Source organism: Nerophis lumbriciformis, linkage group LG25 (assembly GCF_033978685.3).
Source record: "Nerophis lumbriciformis linkage group LG25, RoL_Nlum_v2.1, whole genome shotgun sequence".
NCBI lineage: Eukaryota > Metazoa > Chordata > Actinopteri > Syngnathiformes > Syngnathidae > Nerophis > Nerophis lumbriciformis.
This window is the reverse complement of record NC_084572.2, coordinates 27,730,549-27,751,802: the sequence shown is the minus strand read 5'-3', so window position 1 is coordinate 27,751,802 and position 21,254 is coordinate 27,730,549. Positions and strand designations below refer to the sequence as shown.

Sequence of the window (21,254 nt, the reverse complement as noted above, 5' to 3'; positions counted from 1 at the left end):
GAATTCTTGTGTTTGCAACGTGCGCTAAAACAGCCTCCAGCCACTAGATTTCAGGATCCCTCATCTTGCTGGCTTTGTTTGGAAAAAAAAACTGTGACAAAAAAATGCCCACAAAAGGAACACTTCAAATGAAGGATTTTTGTAACAAAAAAAAGTTGTAATCCTACAAAAATTAAGTTGTTATACAACAATAATAAATGTACACTTGCATTATCAAGAGGCTGTAAGGATGCTGTCGAGTTAGATTTTAGTATTAGTATTACATTTTCAAAATTATTGTTTTATTCCTGAAAGACTTTATTTTGAAAAAAAAAAAGAAAAAAAAAAGGTAATACTTTTGTTTTTATCTTCCAAAAATGCAATAGTTTTCCTGCAATATTAAACATTTATTTTTGCAACATGGTGATTTTTTTAATTTATTTTCTTTTTAATATTTTTGTGCAAAAAAATCACGAATAGTTAAGTTAAAGTTAAAGTACCAATGATAGGCACTCAGTGTCGAGGGTTGGAATTGGGGGTTGAATCACCAAAAATGATTCCCGGGCGCGGCCACCTCTGCTGCTCACTGCTCCCCTCACCTCACCTCCCAGGGGGTGGTCAAGGGTGATGGGTCAAATGCAGAGAATAATTTCGCCACACCTCGTGTGTGTAAATAAACAATTAAAATGTGAAATTATTCAGGCAACGTTACATTAAATAATTATATTTTAAAATATAACCTTGTATAATTCTATTGAACTGAATTTATTCATTATGTATTTCATGGCAAAGGTATACATTTTGGACCTTTTTAATCATTTAATGGCATTTCAAAATGTTGATGTTTTAAGTCAATAACTGATATTTATGACACATATAAGTGGACGTAAAGCACTTTGTGTGGCCACTTGCCTGTGCATTAAAAGTGCTATACAAATAAAAGTCTGAAGAATTGATTGACATTTGTGTGTTGGCTTTAAATTTACTTAATTTTGGAACACCCACAGAATCTTCCCATACATAGATTGAATACAATTAAAAATGTCATTACATGAATAAATTGGTCACGGAATAAAGAATTGATATAGGTTTACTATAGGAGAACATTTCCATGTTAATTAATTAATTTATATTGTAATTACCTACTTAATTGGTTTTATAATTATTCAACTTTGGCACAACAAATCTTAAGTGCTTAGTAGCTTATTACAATAATATATTTATAGTTACACACAGTTGCACTACAAAGTTAATGTATTTTCAGATACAAAACATATTTTATTTTATTTATTTATTTATTATTATTATTTTTTTTTAGAGGTAATGCATGTTCTTGTGTTCCACATGCCCTCGTTATATAGACTCCCCCAGCGGGAATCAATGCATGGTTGACCGGCTGCATATAGAAGTATCAATTAGCTATATGGAAGGTATCTCGGGTTAAACATACAGTCAGAGCAGTGGAGCGCAAAAACATTGGCGAGGAGATGGGAGGCCAGATAACGTCGTGAATACCTCTTCTATGCCATGATATTATAGATGTTACATTGTTTATGTATGGGGTTCAAAGAAAGTACCATGTTCGATGTTTTCTTTGCAAAATTTTGAATTTATTCCCTTAAAATACAACATGGCCTACCATATTCCATGTTTATAATTATCAGCAGGTGACTATATGTACAATATAAGACAACTTCTAGCTTGCTGTTTAAATGAGCAATTATGCTGACACGGTAAAACAATAATTGGACTTTGTAGGATTACACCAGGGGTGTCAAACGTACGGTTCGAGGGCCGGATCAGGCCCGCGAACAGGTTTTATCCGGCCCGCGGGATGATTTTGCTAAGTATAAAAATTAACCTGAAATGTTTGAATGAAATAAACAGCTGTTCTAAATGTGTCCACTGGATGTCGCAATAGCAATTATTTGTATCTTTGTAGACGATGCCACATATGTACAAAATAAACAACATGATGTTAGTACATCAGTCGAGGAAAATGATCAAATACATAAATAACATCCTGTAATTTGATTTTGATATAATTTTTTTTATCTTGATAGATTGAAAATCAACACCAATGAGTTGACTGATGAACATTATCACATAATTTATTCAGAAAAATATAAATAACAACAAATAAATTATCAACCGAAACATGTAAGTGTAAAAAAAAAACCCAACAACATTATGATTTGTACATTTTCAGAATGTGCTTGTTCTATTTTTAAACAAAGAAAACAATCTGAAGTTGTCTTTATTTTTAGTTATCGTTCCGTGATTTTACCATCCATCCATCCATTTTCTACCGCTTATTCCCTTTGGGGTTGCGGGGGGCGCTGGAGCCTATCTCAGCTACAATCGGGCGGAAGGCGGGGTACACCCTGGACAAGTCGCCACCTCATCGCAGGGCCAACACAGATAGACCAGTCCGGCCCAATTGGGAGTAGATTTTTCTCCATGTGGCCCCAGATCTACAATGAGTTTGACACCCCTGGATTACACAGACAACACCAAACCAATTTCGGTGAGGATCTGGGTAAGAGTTCACAAAGTGGTCAGGTGTGTGTGGTCTACAAAGGTAAACACTGTTGAGGTCTCTAATTAGCGCCAGGTGGAGAAACATTGGCAGCTGTGGCTGTAGGCAACCTTCTTATCTTTTTTTCTTCTTCAATTAACTCCACAAGATGGCAGCAACTCCATTTGAAGTATGATGAGTGGTCAATAATAATAACAATAATGGATTAGATTTTTTTATATTGCGCTTTTCTATTGTTAGATACTCAAAGCGCTCACAGAAAAGTGGGAACCCATCATTCATTCACACCTGGTCAGCATCCGGCAGCTTTACCTACCTACTTTACACTTTAAAATCAGCTGTTGTTTCCAAAAAATACTCAGCAGTGCTTACCTTTTAGAGCACAGCAGTAACTTTGCTGGCACTAAACTTAAAGAAAATAGTTCTTCTCAGGTTTCTGTTTACATTTTCACGTGTTGCACTATTTTGCTACACTCAAGCATTAAGCATTTCTTACGTATTCCTTATTTTTACACCTTAATTTTAGGATGTTATTGTTAAATAGGATTCCGGAATTTTCTTTAAAATCAGCTGTTTCCAAAAAATACTCAGCAGTGCTAATAATGCTGGCGAAGCTTATTTGCTCCTTACTGCTAATACAAAGTTGTTGTTGTGTTGTGCGATATACTTGCTCATATATGACCATGTGGTCTAGGAGATATATGTTCAACTATGCCCCGGTCCTCTTTGTAGTTTAGATGAATAAATGCTGAGGCCATAATTACATTAAAGGATAAACAAAATGTTTTTGATAATTGCTATCATAGCACTGGTTTTGTCGTTGCAACGTTTTTCCCTATCCACTTTCTCATGCACTCCAAATCATTATTCAAGTTAAATATGAACTGATTTTTGCAACGGTGTCGCTTACGGCGTGAACCAAAGATGCAGAGCCGGCAGGCAACGTGCCGATAGAAAGCTTCTGACAATCGTGGATGTAACTAAACACCACGGGTGAGTGACTAAAGCTCTAAAGTGAAAGGATACAAACTAGCAGGCACACATGCAACACTGACACCAAATTATATTCCAGCAACAGGTGCAATTAAATAGGGTAGATTAACTAATGGAAAACAGGTGAGCTGGCAGGAAACAGAAGAATAAGTGAAGATGCAGCGAAACAAGGGATCCAAAAAGGAAGTAGAACCGAAATAAAATCATCGACACAGGAAAGGATACATAACAAAACACAAGAAAATAGTGAACAAAGTCCAAACTGTCATGTTGGATCATGATTAGAAATGTAACAATATGAACATTTCATATCACGGCTATTGTGACCAAAATGATTGCGGTTATCATCATTATCACGGTATTGCTGAATGTGCTCCAAAAAAATACACTGAAATATTCAAACCAGGTTCTATTTAAAAAATAAAACAAAATAAAATAGGTTGACACACAATATGCCTTAATTGGCAGAAGAAACATTACATATTGTTCTGGCTTCTTAAGAGCCGTGTTACTTTTTGTGAGTGTTTGAATATACGTATCCTCTTCCGTTTTATTTTGTAAAGGTTTAAGAGTGTGTTTTTTAATGATAAATAAAAAGGTGCATCACTTCCGGTTTATATGACGTCACGCGTGTTCACTTCCTGTTGTCATTACTTCGAGTATAGATCGCTCACTAAGAGAACACAGTCTGTATGTTCAATGTACACAATTGAATAGTTTAGTTTGTCAGACAGCAATGTGTTTATACAAGTTTAGATTAGGGTATGTCACTCCTTATTGGGGAAAAACATTAATGTCTCTTGTATTCTTGTGGTTTGAGTGTCCGCCCTGAGACTGGAAGGTCGTGAGTTCAAACACCGGCCGAGTCATACCAAAGACTATAAAAATGGGACCCATTGCCTCCCTGCTTGGCACTCAGCATCAAGGGTTGGAATTGGGGGTTAAATCACCAAAATTATTCCCGAGCGTGGCCACCGCTGCTGCTCACTGCTCCCCTCACCTCCCAGGGGGTGAACAAGGTGTCAAATGCAGAGGATAATTTCACCACACCTAGTGTGTGTGTGACTATCGTTGGGACTAGAGATAAATGCTTTAAAATGTAATATCGCAAATGATCAGTATCTGTTTCAAAATTATCGGTATCAGTTTCAAAAAGTAAAATTAATGACTTTTTAAAATGCCGCTGTGTACACGGACATAGGGAGAAGTACAGAGCGCCAATAAACCTTAAAGGCACTGCCTTTGCGTATATATCTACGGCTTTTCACACACACAAGTGAATGCAAGGCATACTTGGTCAACAGCCATACAGGTCACACTGAGGGTGGCCGTATAAACAACTTTAACACTGTTACAAATATGCGCCACACTGTGAACCCACACCCAACAAGAATGACAAACACATTTCGGGAGAACATCCGCACCGTAACACAACAGAACAAATACCCAGAACCCCTTGCAGCACTAACTCTTCCGGGATGCTACAATATACACCCCCCGCTACCCCCTACCCCGCACCTCAACCCCGCCCACCTCAACTTCCTCATGCTCTCTCAGGGAGAGCATGTCCCAAATTCCAAGCTGCTGTTTTGAGGCATGTTAAAAAAAATAATGCACTTTGTGACTTCAAAAATAAATATGGCAGTGCCATGTTGGCATTTTTTTCCATAACTTGAGTTGATTTATTTTGGAAAACCTTGTTACATTGTTTAATGCATCCAGCGGGGCATCACAACAAAATTAGGCATAATAATGTGTTAATTCCACGACTGTATATATCGGTATCAGTAATTAAGACTTGGACAATATCGGAATATCGGCAAAAAAGCCATTATCGGACATCTCTAGTTGGGACTTTAACTTTTATTCTTGCTAGCATCTGAGCTAGCGCTGGCCTGCTTCTCCAGTAAATGAGCAAAATCACTGCACTGTAAATTGATCAAAATGTTATCAATTGCAGTTATACGCTAATTGTATTATCCGTTTATCATTATAGCCTTTATCGTTATATCCATATTCATGACATTTACATTTTTGAAATAACACTCATTCTCTAATGATGCCTTAATAAATGCAACTACCTATAATTACAGCATTTGCGGCACATTACTGCGACTGATAGGAGCACACAGACATCTCATGTGGTTTGAAAAGTGTTTACATTTTTGTCTCTGCAGGTAGAGCAAACAGATGATTTATTTAGAGGAAACCACCATATATATGTCTTATCCGAAAGTGCTTCTTAACTTCTCAGAGTAAATCTCCCAAATAGCAGCCCACAGTCTAAACAAACACAGGTTCAAACATGGAGTTTGGCGTTCAGCGAGTGAAGTTTGTGATAAAAAGTCTGCTCACAGCAGATGTTAGGAGCATGTTTACCCTCCCCCGTCCTATTCCTGATTCCCCAGCATGTCCAGGCATGTCCCACTTTGCTATTCACCCCCCTCACCATGCACAATCAGACCATCAAGCGCCACTTTGGCCTTTCTGCTATCCGTCTCTTACACCCCCTCAACAGTCATCTGTCTCGTAGCAAAAACTGAAGGCCCCCCCAGGGTCCTGGTAACCCCCAACCCCCTACGACCTCAACTACCCACCGCCTCCCGATGGCATTTGATGCAAACAATGCTGACACACACACAACACCCCCACCCTAATTGCTCCACATGTTCCCAATGGCTGCACATGTTGACCATCTTCTGCTGGCTAGCTTAGCACCAAAACCCTCTGCTACTTTGCTGTGATTGCACCCTGTCTGTGCATGTGCAAGCATTCTTCTTCAACGGCCAGTTGCCCCGAGGACAAACTGTTAGGTGTGTGTGTGTGTGTGTGTGTTTTATGAGTCTGCTGCCCAGTGAAAAAAAGCGGACTATAAAAACAGCTTCCGGATTCCACATAAGCAACACATGCAAAAAAAAAAACACCTTGCATTGCATTGGCAACCCCACCGGTGATACTCCCTGACGTCATTAAACGCACAATTTAAACACAATTTCCATCGGAAAAACAAACAAAAATAACGGCTATAAAGTCGCACAAACTCACAATACACGTTGTTGTCATATTTAAGCTACCATCTGTTTGTTCTTCAAATGTTCTCTTTCTCAAATGTGCGCGTCAACTTTCTAATCAAAACTTACCGTCAATTCCTGAAAGTAAGCCGCTGCTTTTTCCTACACTTTAAACCCCGCGGCTTATGAAACAGTGCGGCTAATTCATGGATTTTTTTTCCCCGCTGATTGCCATAAAGTTTTGTATTCAAAGGTTTACATTAAACCCACTGGAAAAGTGCGTTTTACGAGTTGTACGAGTTCGCTCAGTGCAGGTGCTGCGAGTAGAAAATGTACTTCCTGTTTTGCCTTAAACTGTAAGTAAAACTGTCCATAGCGTTTTTGCTCAAAGGGATTTTTAGTTTAGTTTAATTTAGTCTTTGTTTGAAGGGACAATGCACAGAAACATTAAAGGGGTACATTATCACAATTTCAGAAGGGTTAAAACCATTAAAAATCAGTTCCCAGTGGCTTATTTTATTTTTCGAAGTTTTTTTCAAAATTTTACCCATCACGCAATATCCCTAAAAAAAGCTTCAAAGTGCCTGATTTTAACCATCGTTATATACACCCGTCCATTTTCCTGTGACGTCACATAGTGATGCCGATACAAACAAACATGGGGGATAGAACAGCAAGGTATAGCGACATTAGCTCGGATTCAGACTCGGATCTCAGCGGCTTAAGCGATTCAACAGATTACGCATGTATTGAAACGGATGGTTGTAGTGTGGAGGCAGGTAGCGAAAACGAAATTGAAGAAGAAACTGAAGCTATTGAGCCATATCGGTTTGAACCGTATGCAAGCGAAACCGACGAAAACGACACGACAACCAGCGACACAGGAGAAAGCGAGGACGAATTCGGCGATCGCCTTCTAACCAACGATTGGTATGCGTTTGTTTGGCATTAAAGGAAACTAACAACTATGAACTAGGTTTACAGCACATGAAATACATTTGGCAACAACATGCACTTTGAGAGTGCAGACAGCCCAATTTTCATCAATTAATATATTCTGTAGACATACCCTCATCCGCTCTCTTTTCCTGGGGGTCTGGCGGCAGATTTCTTTGACTTTATCGTTGGAAATGCATCTGCTTTGAGTGTCGCAGGATATCCACACATTCTTGCCATCTCTGTCGTAGCATAGCTTTCGTCGGTAAAGTGTGCGGAACAAACGTCCAATTTCTTGCCACTTTCGCATCGTTGGGCCACTGGTGCAACTTGAATCCGTCCCTGTTCGTGTTGTTACACCCTCCGACAACACACCGACGAGGCATGATGTCTCCAAGGTACGGAAAACAGTCGAAAAAACGGAAAATAACAGAGCTGATTTGACTCGGTGTTTGTAATGTGTTTGAGAAAATGGCGGATTGCTTCCCGATGAGAGGGAATAATAGAAAGGCGTTTAATTCGCCATAATTCACCCATTTAGAGTTCGGAAATCGGTTTAAAAAATATATGGTCTTTTTTCTGCAACATCAAGGTATATATTGACGCTTACATAGGTCTGGTGATAATGTTCCCCTTTAAACTCAAAGACAGATATGTTATTTAGCTAAATAGCTAATTTACATCTGCAGTCCCTGGCTACCTAAATTAAAGAGATACAAAAATCATGCAATAAAATTATAACAATAAAATCATACTACAGCATGTAATTAAATTAAGAAAAGTCATAAAATGCTCTTTCATTGACACATACTTATTATGCAATACAACCACACCTCGTTTACATCATCACACATAGACAATACATGCTCTTGTTCCCATCTGTCATCATTTCTAAAAACAACCCTGATTTTAACACACACAAACCTCACACTTTACAACAAAATGCTCTCATGCATAAATATAATACAAATTAAGTTGACATGTCAAACATAGTGCCCACCTCATTCATCACTCCAAGCAACATTTGTAAGTTTCACAATTTGACCCAAACAATTCATACTTACTAAATCGCCCCATGTGTGATGTCTGTAAGAGTGTTTTCATGCATATTTGCACATGCTATCCTAATGTAATGAAGCCAGCGCCCTTAGCATTAGCTAATATTCTAACGCCTTTACTATTGTCTGTGTTACTATCATTAACTTACTTATAATTGTCATGTCTGTGTGATCATGTTTTGTTTTAGTTATGTTCGGTTTTGTTTTTGGACTATTTGTGCACTCTTGTTTTGTCACCATGACGACCGATTAGTTGCACCTGTTTTCACGTTCGGTCTCACACACCTGTTGTCAATCATGTCGGTAGTATTTAAGTTCATTGTTTTCAGTTAGTCTGCCTGGCAACATCACTCTTTATCGTCACTCTGCATAAAGCCATGTTCACAGTCCCATGCCAAGTAAGTTTTTGTTTCATTGTTCACAGTATCTGCCTTTGTGCAAGTTTTGTTTTCATTAGCCAAGTTTTTTACCTCCGCCATTGTGCGCGCCTTTCGTTTTTTTGTTGTTGATAATATTAAATAAAATCATGTACTCACATTCCCGTCTCGCCCGAGCCAACTTTCCGTTGCCTTCCGGAAAAACAAACACCAAGGACCAAGTCCTGACAATAATCAGAAGTAGAGATGTCCGATAATATCGGGCTGCCAATATCATCGGCCGATAAATGCTTTAAAATGTAATATCGGAAATTATCGGTATCGGTTTCAAAAAGTAAAATTTATGACTTTTTAAAACGCCGCTGACGGACTCAGGGAGAAGTACAGAGCGCCAATAAACCTTAAAGCAGTGGTTCTTAACCTGGGTTCGATCGAACCCTAGGGGTTCGGTGAGTCAGGCTCAGGGGTTCGGCGGAGGTCAAGACACACCTGACTCATCGTGTAAATAAAAACTCCCTATCGGCGTATTACGGATACGACAACAGCAGAAGTCAGACTGATTTGCAGGTGTGTAATTTGTTGTAAGTTTATGCACTGTGTTGGTTTTGTTGTTTGAACAAGGTGATGTTCATGCACGGTTCATTTTGTGCACCAGTAAAAAAACATGGTAACACCTTAGTATGGGGAACATATTCACCATTAATTAGTTGCTTATTAACATGCAACTTAGTAACATATTGGCTCTTCATTATTAAGTACTTATTAATGCCTTATTCGGCATGGCCTTATTATAACCCAAACCCTCTAACCCTGGCCCTAACCCTCTAACCCTAACCCTAACCAAATAACTCTAAATTACCGGTAAGTCTTTGTTACTTAGAATATGTTCCCCATACTAAAGTGTTATCAAAAACATATAACTTTGTCTTGAATTTGAAAAAAACATTTTATTTTTCACTAAAAAAGGGTTCGGTGAATGCGCATATGAAACTGGTGGGGTTCGGTACCTCCAACAAGGTTAAGAACCACTGCCTTAAAGGCACTGCCTTCGCGTGCCGGCCCAGTCACATAATATCTACGGCTTTTCACACACAAAAGAGAATGCAACGCATACTTGGTCTCTTCCGGGACACTACAATATACACCCCCCCACCCCGTCCACCTCAACCTCCTCATGCTCTCTCAGGGAGAGCATGTCTCAAATTCCAAGCTGCTGTTTTGAGGCATGTTAAAAAAAATAATGCACTTTGTGACTTCAATAATAAATATGGCAGTGCCATGTTGGCTTTTTTTTTTTCCATAACTTGAGTTGATTTATTTTGGAAAACCTTGTTACATTGTTTAATGCATCCAGCGGGGCATCACAACAAAATTAGGCATAATAATGTGTTAATTCCACGACTGTATATATCGGTATCGGTTGATATCGGAATCGGTAATTAAGAGTTGGACAATATCGGAATATCGGCAAAAAAGCCATTATCGGACATCTCTAATCAGAAGGTTACATTTAAAAATTAAAAATAAATCACAATTTATTTTTTCTCTCTTGGTCCTTATTTTTGAAAGGTCATAAAAATATTAATAACTATTGATATCGACCATCATAAAACATACATTGTTCAGCCATATCGCCCAGCCCTAATTTAATTATATCTTTATCTTAAAGTGAGACTTTGTACAAGTTTGCAATTGCAGCTATTTAATACTTGTAAACCACTAGGTTGTGTGGCTTTAAGTTTTTTTGTGACCTCGAAAGGCTGGAAAAACCTTTTCACACTTCCAAGGAAAACACAGAAAGCAAACTTTGTAAAGATGGTGTAAAAAGGGCTCACACTTGACTGACTAATGAAGGAATCCGTTTTCCCTGTATCCCTCACTTACAACCTTGTCGTAAATGCTTGCCATAATGCAATTGTGCTACGGCGAAATACAATCCGGGGCCTGAAAACCAACACTGCTCTGGCACCAGATGTACTGGGATTAACTGGCGAGCGCTGAATGACTGTAATTAAAAGCCCGGAAAAGGCAATTAAAAAGAAAAAGGCCCTACTATCAACTTTGGCTTGTGCGGCAAGAGGGCGGGGCTCGGGGAGAAGAAAAAAAAAAACGAACGCAAGTCAAGGTCAATTAAAAGCCACAGGTTTAAAAAATCGGCGGCTTCCTGTTGCTGCTCGCCAGAGGATGGGAAGGAACACAGAGGGCTTACACCACACCCAAAAACACATGACACCCTTTCACCCATTTACAGTAGGAATCTTTCCTATTGGCTCCTACACAACATTGGCTCAAAAATGTAAAAGACATAAAACCTTTTTTTTTTATTTGATAAATTGGAATTTCTCTTCCCAAAATGAAGTGGGTGCTTACCTCGAGAATGTGCTCGTCCTGCTGCTCCCTGTCCAACTTCCTGGAAGTCGTCATCACCAGACCTGCAGGAGACAATCGGCGTTAAAAATGATTCAGTTCTGAATTGAAGTGTAAATAAGGAAGACTCTTAATTTAAGTCAAACTGAGTGAACTACTTGGCTGCAACCAACAGAGGCGCTGTGGAGTCTATCTTGTCTCGTTTGCAATCTGAAGGATAATATTTATATCAGCTGCAGCAAGGTAAACGTTAGGCTATGGAAACAGGAGTTCAGCATGTTCAGAAAGATTATTGTCAGATAGAGATGTCCGATAATATCGGCCGATAAATGCTTTTAAATGTAATATCGGAAATTATCGGTATCGGTTTCAACCTCCCGATTTTCCCAGGAGACTCCCAAATTTCAGTGCCCCTCCCGAAAATCTCCCGGGACCACCATTCTCCCGAATTTCTCCCGATTTCCACCCGGATAACATTATTAGGGGCGTGCCGTAAAGGCACTGCCTTTAACGTCCTCTACAACCTGTCGTCACGTTCGCTTTTCCTCCATACAAACAGCGTGTCGGCCCAGTCACATGATATATGCAACTTTTACACACACATAAGTGAATGCAATACATACTTGATCCACAGCCATACAGGTCACACTGAGGGTGGCCGTATAAACAACTTTAACACTGTTACAAATATGCGCCACACTGTGAACCCACACCAAACAAGAATGACAAACACATTTCGGGAGAACATCCGCACCGTAACACAACAGAACAAATACCCAGAATCCCTTGCAGCACTAACTCTTCCGGCACGCTACAATATACACCCCCCGCTACCATCAAACCCTGTTGTTCTCTTATTTTGGAAAACCTTGTTTTTGATTAATTGATTGAAACTTGTATTAGTAGATTGTACAGTACAGTACATATTCCGTACAATTGACCACTAAATGGTAACACCCGAATAAGTTTTTCAACTTGTTTAAGTCGGTAAGTTTAAGTTTACATTGTTTAATGCATCCAATGGGGCATCACAACAAAATTAGGCATAAAAATGTGTTAAAGGGGAACATTATCACCAGACCTATGTAAGCGTCAATATATACCTTGATGTTGCAGAAAAAAAGACCATATATTTTTTTAACCGATTTCCGAACTCTAAATGGGTGAATTTTGGCGAATTAAACGCCTTTCTACGTCACATCGGGAAGCAATCCGCCATTTTCTCTCTTTTGTCGGTGTGTTGTCGGAGGGTGTAACAACACGAACAGGGACGGATTCAAGTTACACCAGTGGCCCAAAGATGCGAAAGTGGCAAGAAATTGGACGAAATTTGTTCAAAATACGACGGAAAGCCGACGAAATGGTCAGTCATTTGTTCCGCACACTTTACCGACGAAAGCTATGCTACGACAGAGATGGCAAAAATGTGTGGATATCCTGTGACACTCAAAGCAGATGCTGACATCAACTCCAAAACTGGACAGATCAGATTTCAGGAAAAGAGAGCGGATGAGGGTATGTCTACAGAATATATTAATTGATGAAAACTTTATTCATTACTCGCGGTTTTACGTAAATTATTATACATAAACTGTGTTTACCAATAATTTAGCTTAAAAACATTTATTTTTTTCAATCATTCGAGTACATTCGGGTAGTCTTGTGTAATGCAGTATTTTGTGTCTATTTATGTGTGGTTAACCTGAGTGCTGAAATCGTGGAAAAATATATGTTCTTAGCGCGCCTGAAATGGGCTGTCTGCACTCTCAAAGTGCACGTTGTTGCCAAATGTATTTCATATGCTGTAAACCTAGTTCATAGTTGTTAGTTTCCTTTAATGCCAAACAAACACATACCAATCGTTGGTTAGAAGGCGATCGCCGAATTCGTCCTCGCTTTCTCCCGTGTCGCTGGCTGTCGTGTCGTTTTCGTCGGTTTCGCTTGCATACGGTTCAAACCGATATGGCTCAATAGCTTCAGTTTCTTCTTCAATTTCATTTTCGCTACCTGCCTCCACACTACAACCATCCGTTTCAATACATTCGTAATCTGTTGAATCGCTTAAGCCGCTGAAATCCGAGTCTGAGTCCGAGCTAATGTCGCTATAGCTTGCTGTTCTATGCGCCATGTTTGTTTGTGTTGGCATCACTGTGTGATGTCACAGGAAAATGGACGGGTGTATATAACGATGGTTAAAATCAGGCACTTTGAAGCTTTTTTTAGGGATATTGCGTGATGGGTAAAATTTTGAAAAAAACTTCGAAAAATAAAATAAGCCACTGGGAACTGATTTTTAATGGTTTTAACCCTTTTGAAATTGTGATAATGTTCCCCTTTAACGCATCCAGTGGGGCATCACAACAAAATAATGCAAAATAATGTGTTAATTCTACGACTGTATATATCGGTATCGGTTGATATCGGAATCGGTAATTAAGAGTTGGACAATATCGGAATATCGGATCAATCAATCAATCAATGTTTATTTATATAGCCCTAAATCACAAGTGTCTCAAAGGGCTGCACAAGCCACAAAGACATCCTCGGTACAGAGCCCACATAAGGGCAAGGAAAAACTCACCCCAGTGGGACGTCGATGTGAATGACTATGAGAAACCTTGGAGAGGACCGCATATGTGGGTAACGATATCGGCAAAAAATCCATTAACGGACATCTCTGCCAGGAACCCTTAAATTTTTGGTCGGTTGCTCCATCACCTGAGCCGCACCGCCCCAGGACTCAACAAAAGACAAGACTGGCACATCCAGCTTGATGGCAAAGACTACTCCCTGACTACCGCAACAGGCTGTAGTTCATACATTACAACAGTCTTAAGTACTCGCATTGCAACTGCATGTAAATAACACTTGCAGATGAGACTCAGAAGTGTAAGATGTATTATTGTTGAACAAATATTAAACTTAACAAAACAAACATTTAACATCACACAAAAGTACAGACAATTGGTACAGTTGAGAACCGATATCGATTCTCATGTACCAGGAATGGGTACCGTATCAGTTCAAATTTAAAAGGTACTGAAGTAAAATATGACACGGAATAAGAAGTTCAGAACATTCAGAGACATTTTCAGTTCATTGGTGGTTCATTTCCCCCCTGTGGTCAGGCAGTGGTAGCTATCAATTACTGGTTAAGAAAAAGTTAACATATTTTGCATTCATCGTCATCTCTACTTCTATTTCCACCATGTCAGTCAACTGTGAAAATAACTTCCGCTAAATTCTCGCCATTTTTCGGGGCACCGAGCCAACTGCCAGACTGGGCGGGGGGAGGTGGGGGTTGAGGGGTGTGCCCTGGCGCTAGCTCGCACACGTGAAATGTCGCAAAGCACCCCAAAGACGAGGCCCAAATAGCATCCCGCCAGCCCGGCCTGGTCTGGCTTGCTTTTAATTCCTGTTATGCAAGCTGAACAAACAGAGGAACAGTCAAAAACCACACTCTACTTGTTTCAGTTGGAGGATGAGGCACAAGAAGAATCTTGCGGTTGTTGTTTTTTTTTATATCGCCCAGAAGCGAGCGAGCCAGCTACCCAGATAGCTAGATAAGAATGTAACCTGCTGACTAAGACATTAAATGACAAACAAACAAAAGTTTCTCTTTGGAGTGGAACTACTAACCCAAACTACGCGACTGGTCCATGCAAGAACCAACATCTACGTGGACCAGAAACTAGGCTGCAAATTAAAACATTTGTTGACATGTATGGACATTTCATTTGTGTGAAATACAAGGCTCTTAGGGGGTTTTACAAAAAAAGACCAAAAACAAACAAAAGTCAACACTACATTGAGTGTTATTGTGGTTGAAACACATCTATCTACCCAGTGAAGTAAAATAGCGCTAATCTGACCAAACAGACTCGGGTTATACAAACGCTAAAACAAACAAGCACTCCTTCCTGGCGTTCACCATTCATAAACACGGGATGGGGTTGGAGAATATGGCTGCGAGTCCACGTTATAAGCGGCATCCCGTCATGGCTGCCAGCGTATAATTGCAAGCCTTGCAGAGACACTGAGTACGGAGTAGAGCCGCCAGCTCGGACCGCACCAGAGGGGCCTCGTCGCCGCGCGGCTGCCCGATTAGCATAAAAAGCAAAGGATTTCCGAAACCCCAAAGCCACCGGTGGCGCACATGCCGGCAGCGAGGAGACCGGGGCCACAACTCACAGACGCCCGAAATAGTCCTTGCTCAGCAGCACTGCAATTAGGAAATAGAAGACAGCCACTTTTCGCCCCTTACGCTTTGCATGCTTTCCTTTCGTCTTCTTTTGGCCCTTTTTAATCTTCCAGAGACAACTGATATATGTTCAAGCAAATAAATAAAAAAAGTTTTTTATCGCTACACTTATGTACAGTGGAAGTGTGATGATAACCATAGAATAAAAAAGTGTATGAGCAATACAGTGTTTTTATTTATTATTGCAGGCATTCCAGACTTCCGGGAAGTATGCACGCTATATATTTTATGATTTTTATGAATATTACACATATTCCACACACGCCGGGGACGGCGTGGCGCGGTTGGGAGAGTGGCCGTGCCAGCAACCTGAGGGTTCCTGGCTCAATCCCTACTTTCTACCAACCACGTCACTTGAGCAAGACACTTCACCCTTGCTCCTGATGGGTCGTGGTTAGAGCCTTGCATGGCAGCTCCCGCCATCAGTGTGTGAATGTGTGTGTGAATGGGTGAATGTGGAAATAGTGTCAAAGCGCTTTGAGTACCTTGAAGGTAGAAAAGCGCTATACAAGTAAAACCCATTTACCATTTACACACAGTTATAAATACCTCTTATACTCTTCAAGCACTTCATACTCACTAAAATCGACATAATTTTAACAAGAAAACTTAATGAGTACTCAAATCTCAACATACTCATGTTAGTTTGCGATGCACTGAGACAGTAAGTGAACCGAATTGAATATTAATAAATACACAAACAGTTCATAGTAATAATATAATAATAACTATAGATGTCCGATAATATCGGGCTGCCGATATTATCGGCCGATAAATACTTTAAAATGTAATATCGGAAATTATCGGTATCGGTTTCAAAAAGTAAAATGTATGACTTTTTAAAACGCCGCTGTACGGAGTGGTACACGGACATAGGGAGAAGTCAAAGCGCCAATAAACCTTAAAGGCACTGCCTTTGCGTGCCGGCCCAATCACATAATACCTACGGCTTTTCACACACATAAGTGAATCCATGCATACTTGGTCAACAGCCATACAGGTCACACTGAGGGTGGCCGTATAAACAACTTTAACACTGCTACAAATATGCGCCACACTGTGAACCCACACCAAACAAGAATGACAAACACATTTCGGGAGAACATCCGCACCGTAACACAACATAAACACAACAGAACAAATACCCAGAACCCCTTGCAGCACAAACTCTTCCGGGACGCTACAATATACACCCCCTGCAGTGCCATGTTGGCATTTTTTTCCATAACTTCAGTTTATTTATTTTGGAAAACCTTGTTACATTGTTTAATGCATCCAGCGGGGCATCACAACAAAATTAGGCATAATAATGTGTTAATTCCACGACTGTATATATCGGTATCGGTTGATATCGGAATCGGTAATTAAGAGTTGGACAATATCGGAATATCGGATATCGGCAAAAAAAACCCATTATCGGACATCTCTAATTACATATATCAGGCATGTGATTTGACCACAATGAAAAAGACTGAAAAAATCTCCGGGGGTCTGGGGGACGAAGGCCTGGTAGGGGGACAAGGGGGGCGATGCCCCCCGAAGCTCCTGGTTTTTCACCAATTTAACATGCTAAAATTAACAAAGACATCACCATTTGAATAACATATTTTAGTGTTTAAAGACATGAAAACATCATTAATAGAACATACATAACCCAATTATCCTAATGAATCACTGTATATGGTTCATAAACACAACAGAACAAATACCCAGAACCCCTTGCAGCACTAACTCTTCCGGGATGCTACGATACACACCCCCTGAGATCAGTAAGCACAACCAAAACTAATACATACATAAGGCGCACCAGGTAATGAGGAGCACTGTCGATTTTTGAGAAAAAGAAAGGATTTGAAATGTGCCTTATAGTCCCAAAAATATGGTAATTAATTTAGCAGAATTTATAAAATGCCACTAGGTGACAGTAGTACAATAAAAGCACGTTCATAAGTAGCCATTTAAAGGAGGAACTGTTTCATTTGATTTCAGGGTTATTATATTATTAGTTTTTTAATTAACAACAACCTGCAACAATATCAATACCCGACAAGTATTTACTGTAATTCCCAGAAAAAGGGCATTAGCAAAACCAAAGTGGCCGACCTCTTAGTTATTTGATGTTTTTTTGTAGACTTTGATATCAAGGTCATTTGTGTGCCAAATTTAGTGTTGATCTGACGCAACAGTGGCACGGTGGTAAAATTGTGTCAAACTGTGGGGGGCACAAAAATTTGCCTTTTTTTGGGTGGAGGTGGGATAAGGCCTAAAAAGCTGTTTGATTGCCGGAATAATAATAGTAAACGATAAGAACAATATCAAAACGAAGCAATTACAAAAGGGTTTTTTTCATATTGTGGTCAGGTCCTAATCTATCTCAGCTCAGGCTATGATCTCGCTACTGTGTCTTTGTTGTTTTGTTTATTGTGGAAAACATGGAGGTTTCATGGCTCGGATCAAACGCAGAACCAGTGTGAAAAAACATTGTTGTATGGAAGGAGCGTACGTAGTTATTTTAGTGTGTGATTTACTATGTTCTCTGCCTTTGTTCCATTTCTGGTAACATCACATATGGGCTGGTCCCTGAAACTGTGGTCGTCGTCTGTGAGGAATGACACGGTTACGCCAACGGTTTTCTAGTCAGAAGTTAGAGATGCTCAAGTACAGCAAGAACTACTGAAACTTGAGCACATCGCAACACATCTCTACGTATTTGAAAGGTTAAAGAGTAGAGGTCGACCGATCATTGGTGCCGATATTTGGCATTAAAGGGGAACATTATCACAATTTCAGAAGGGTTAAAACCATTAAAAATCAGTTCCCAGTGGCTTATTTTATTTTTCGAAGTTTTTTTCAAAATTTTACCCATCACGCAATATCCCTAAAAAAAGCTTCAAAGTGCCTGATTATATGGTTATATACACCCGTCCATTTTCTTGTGACGTCACATAGTGATGCCAATACAAACAAACATGGCGCATAGAACAGCAAGCTATAGCGACATTAGCTCGGATTCAGACTCGGATTTCAGCGGCTTAAGCGATTCAACAGACTACGCATGTATTGAAACGGATGGTTGTAGTGTGGAGGCAGGTAGCGAAAACGAAATTGAAGAAGAAACTGAAGCTATTGAGCCGTATCGGTTTGAACCGTATGCAAGCGAAACCGACGAAAACGACACGACAGCCAGCGACACGGGAGAAAGCGAGGACGAATTCGGCGATCGCCTTCTAACCAACGATTGGTATGTGTTTGTTTGGCATTAAAGGAAACTAAACTAACAACTATGAACTAGGTTTACAGCATATGAAATACATTTGGCAACAACATGCACTTTGAGAGTGCAGACAGCCCAATTTTCATCAATTAATATATTCTGTAGACATACCCTCATCCGCTCTCTTTTCCTGAAAGCTGATCTGTCCAGTTTTGGAGTTGATGTCAGCAGGCCAGGGAAGATAGGGTCGATATTCTTCTCTTGATCATCTTCGGTGGAATAAGGGACGGTTGCCATCTCTGTCGTAGCATAGCTTTCGTCGGTAAAGTGTGTGGAACAAACGACTGATCATTTCGTCGGCTTTCCCCACACCCTCGTATTTTGAACAAATTCGTCCAATTTCTTGTCACTTTCGCATCTTTGGGCCACTGGTGCAACTTGAATCCGTCCCTGTTCGTGTTGTTACACCCTCCGACAACACACCGACGAAAGTGAGAAAATGGCGGATTGCTTCCCGATGTGACGTCACAACGTGACGTCATCGCTCCGAGAGCGAATAATAGAAAGGTGTTTAAGTCGCCAAAATTCACCCATTTAGAGTTCGGAAATCGGTTAAAAAAATATATGGTCTTTTTTCTGCAACATCAAGGTATATATTGACGCTTACATAGGTCTGGTGATAATGTTCCCCTTTAAAACAAACCTTTTGTTTTCTTTTTAAGACTACAGCAGAACTACATTAGCAGATGCAACATGTACACATATGATACCAGTATTTAGTAATTTAAAACCCTTCCGATATCTCCCTCTTGCAGGGTTGGTCGCCTGCAGTACGTCTCTTCTGTTTACCTGTCAAAAATTAAAACAATTTAAAACGGGAAATCCAGTTTTTGTCCTTCTTTCCAGTTCTAATTTGTTTGTTTTTGCTACTGCAGCACTGGCGTCACTCAACAAGCCATTGTCCTTATTAAAGGAGTGCGGCGGGTTTGGCGGCCGTGATTCAATCGAATAATGCGACAAAGATGGATGGACATGAATACGATAGAAAATATATCTCTTCCAAAAATCCAAATTTGTGTAAATATCTTGCAGAAAGCAAGTTTATAGTTTCTGTAACATTCAGGAAGAAATTATGTCAGCCAGCTTGAAGAATGTCTCAACGACAAGCTACGTGAAGAAGTCCTGAATTGTTTTTATTGAAATGAAATATTGCAATGTATTAAATCCGTAAACTGCTATTAAATTGTATAACATTGAGTAAATGGCAAAGTATTGTGATGTAATAAAATCCCATATTTCTCAGGATTTTCTATATTTTGAAATGCAAATGTTGATGCACCTCTGACCCGCAGTATTAGACACATGTAATAAAGGTGGTTGTAAAATCCCCTGATGTGTTTTGGTACTAAATTAACCACATTAGCGACGCATAAAAAAGTATGTCGCTACTGGTCCGACATTCCGTAAAAAAATATGTTAAAAAAAACCCCAACTTAAAGCTCTGTCGGCTGTTTACTGACATATACTATTCATGTTTAAATAACATTTACTGCAAATTAACATCAGCTCCATATATAACAGCTAATCATTGATACACTTAGTCTCACACCATACACCCCTTGGGTTTTGTCACACACCATTCCCATGTTGATTAATTTAGATTATTGTTTGTTATTATATATATAGTGAATATATATAATAAAACACATAGCGCTATATCGCCCCCTTGTGGTCTGTGCCGTCAACTCTCTCCAAAACATAACAATTAGTATAGTACCGCGATACTAATGAATCGTATTCGGTACTATACTGCCTCTAAAAAGCACCGGTCCCCCACCCGTTGTCGTCGTCACATCGTGTCATGCAGACGAGAATGTTCGGCAGTGCACAATCACGGAGTACTTACAAGCAGACACAGTGTGTAGACAGAAAAGGGAGAACGGACGAATTTTAGCTTAAGAAGTAAAGATAAAGGTGAAGCTATAACACTGAAACGCCTTCAGGAAGAGGTGATTTAAGACATGGCTAAGGTCTATCCACAGTGTTGTAACTACTTCTAAATCACTAATCCTTGTCTCCAGGGCGACAAATATAGCACACTTGTTCCAAGCATACAGGGACGAGTGAGAACTATTCACGCGATAGTATTTTTCATTGCAAGTCCAATGCAATAGATGCCATATGTCAACGTGACTTTAAGGAGTGGGCTAGGAGGACGATAGTTGGTTGGTTGAAGTTCATTTCAAACATTTATGCAGTTTCGACAAGATACATAAAACTTTTTTCCATTTCTCTTTACAACAGGCCCGAAAAGGAGTAGGAAGAAGCAAATCTTATTTAATCCTACCCCTTTTCCACTTCATAACAATTACTTGCACACGTGTTCACTTCCTGTTACAAATTTGTAACACATTGTATCAATGATTTCTAAATACAACAGTTCTCTTTCCAAATATATAAAGGGGAACTGCACTTTTTTTTGGAATGTTGCCTATCGTTCACAATCATTATGAAAGACA

At 39.7% G+C, this 21,254-nt stretch overlaps 1 protein-coding gene across 4 annotated transcripts in view; it reads right to left on the bottom strand.

The window, feature by feature from the left end:
• fat1a (FAT atypical cadherin 1a) overlaps positions 1 to 21,254 on the bottom strand; it is a 193,118-nt gene that overhangs the window by 108,269 nt on the left and 63,595 nt on the right. For all 4 annotated transcript variants that reach the window (XM_072916081.1, XM_061984089.2, XM_061984090.2 and 1 more), the window contains exon 4: positions 11,264 to 11,325. In XM_072916081.1, the coding sequence (XP_072772182.1) occupies positions 11,264 to 11,325 (62 nt within the window). The remainder of the gene's footprint in view (positions 1 to 11,263; positions 11,326 to 21,254) is intronic.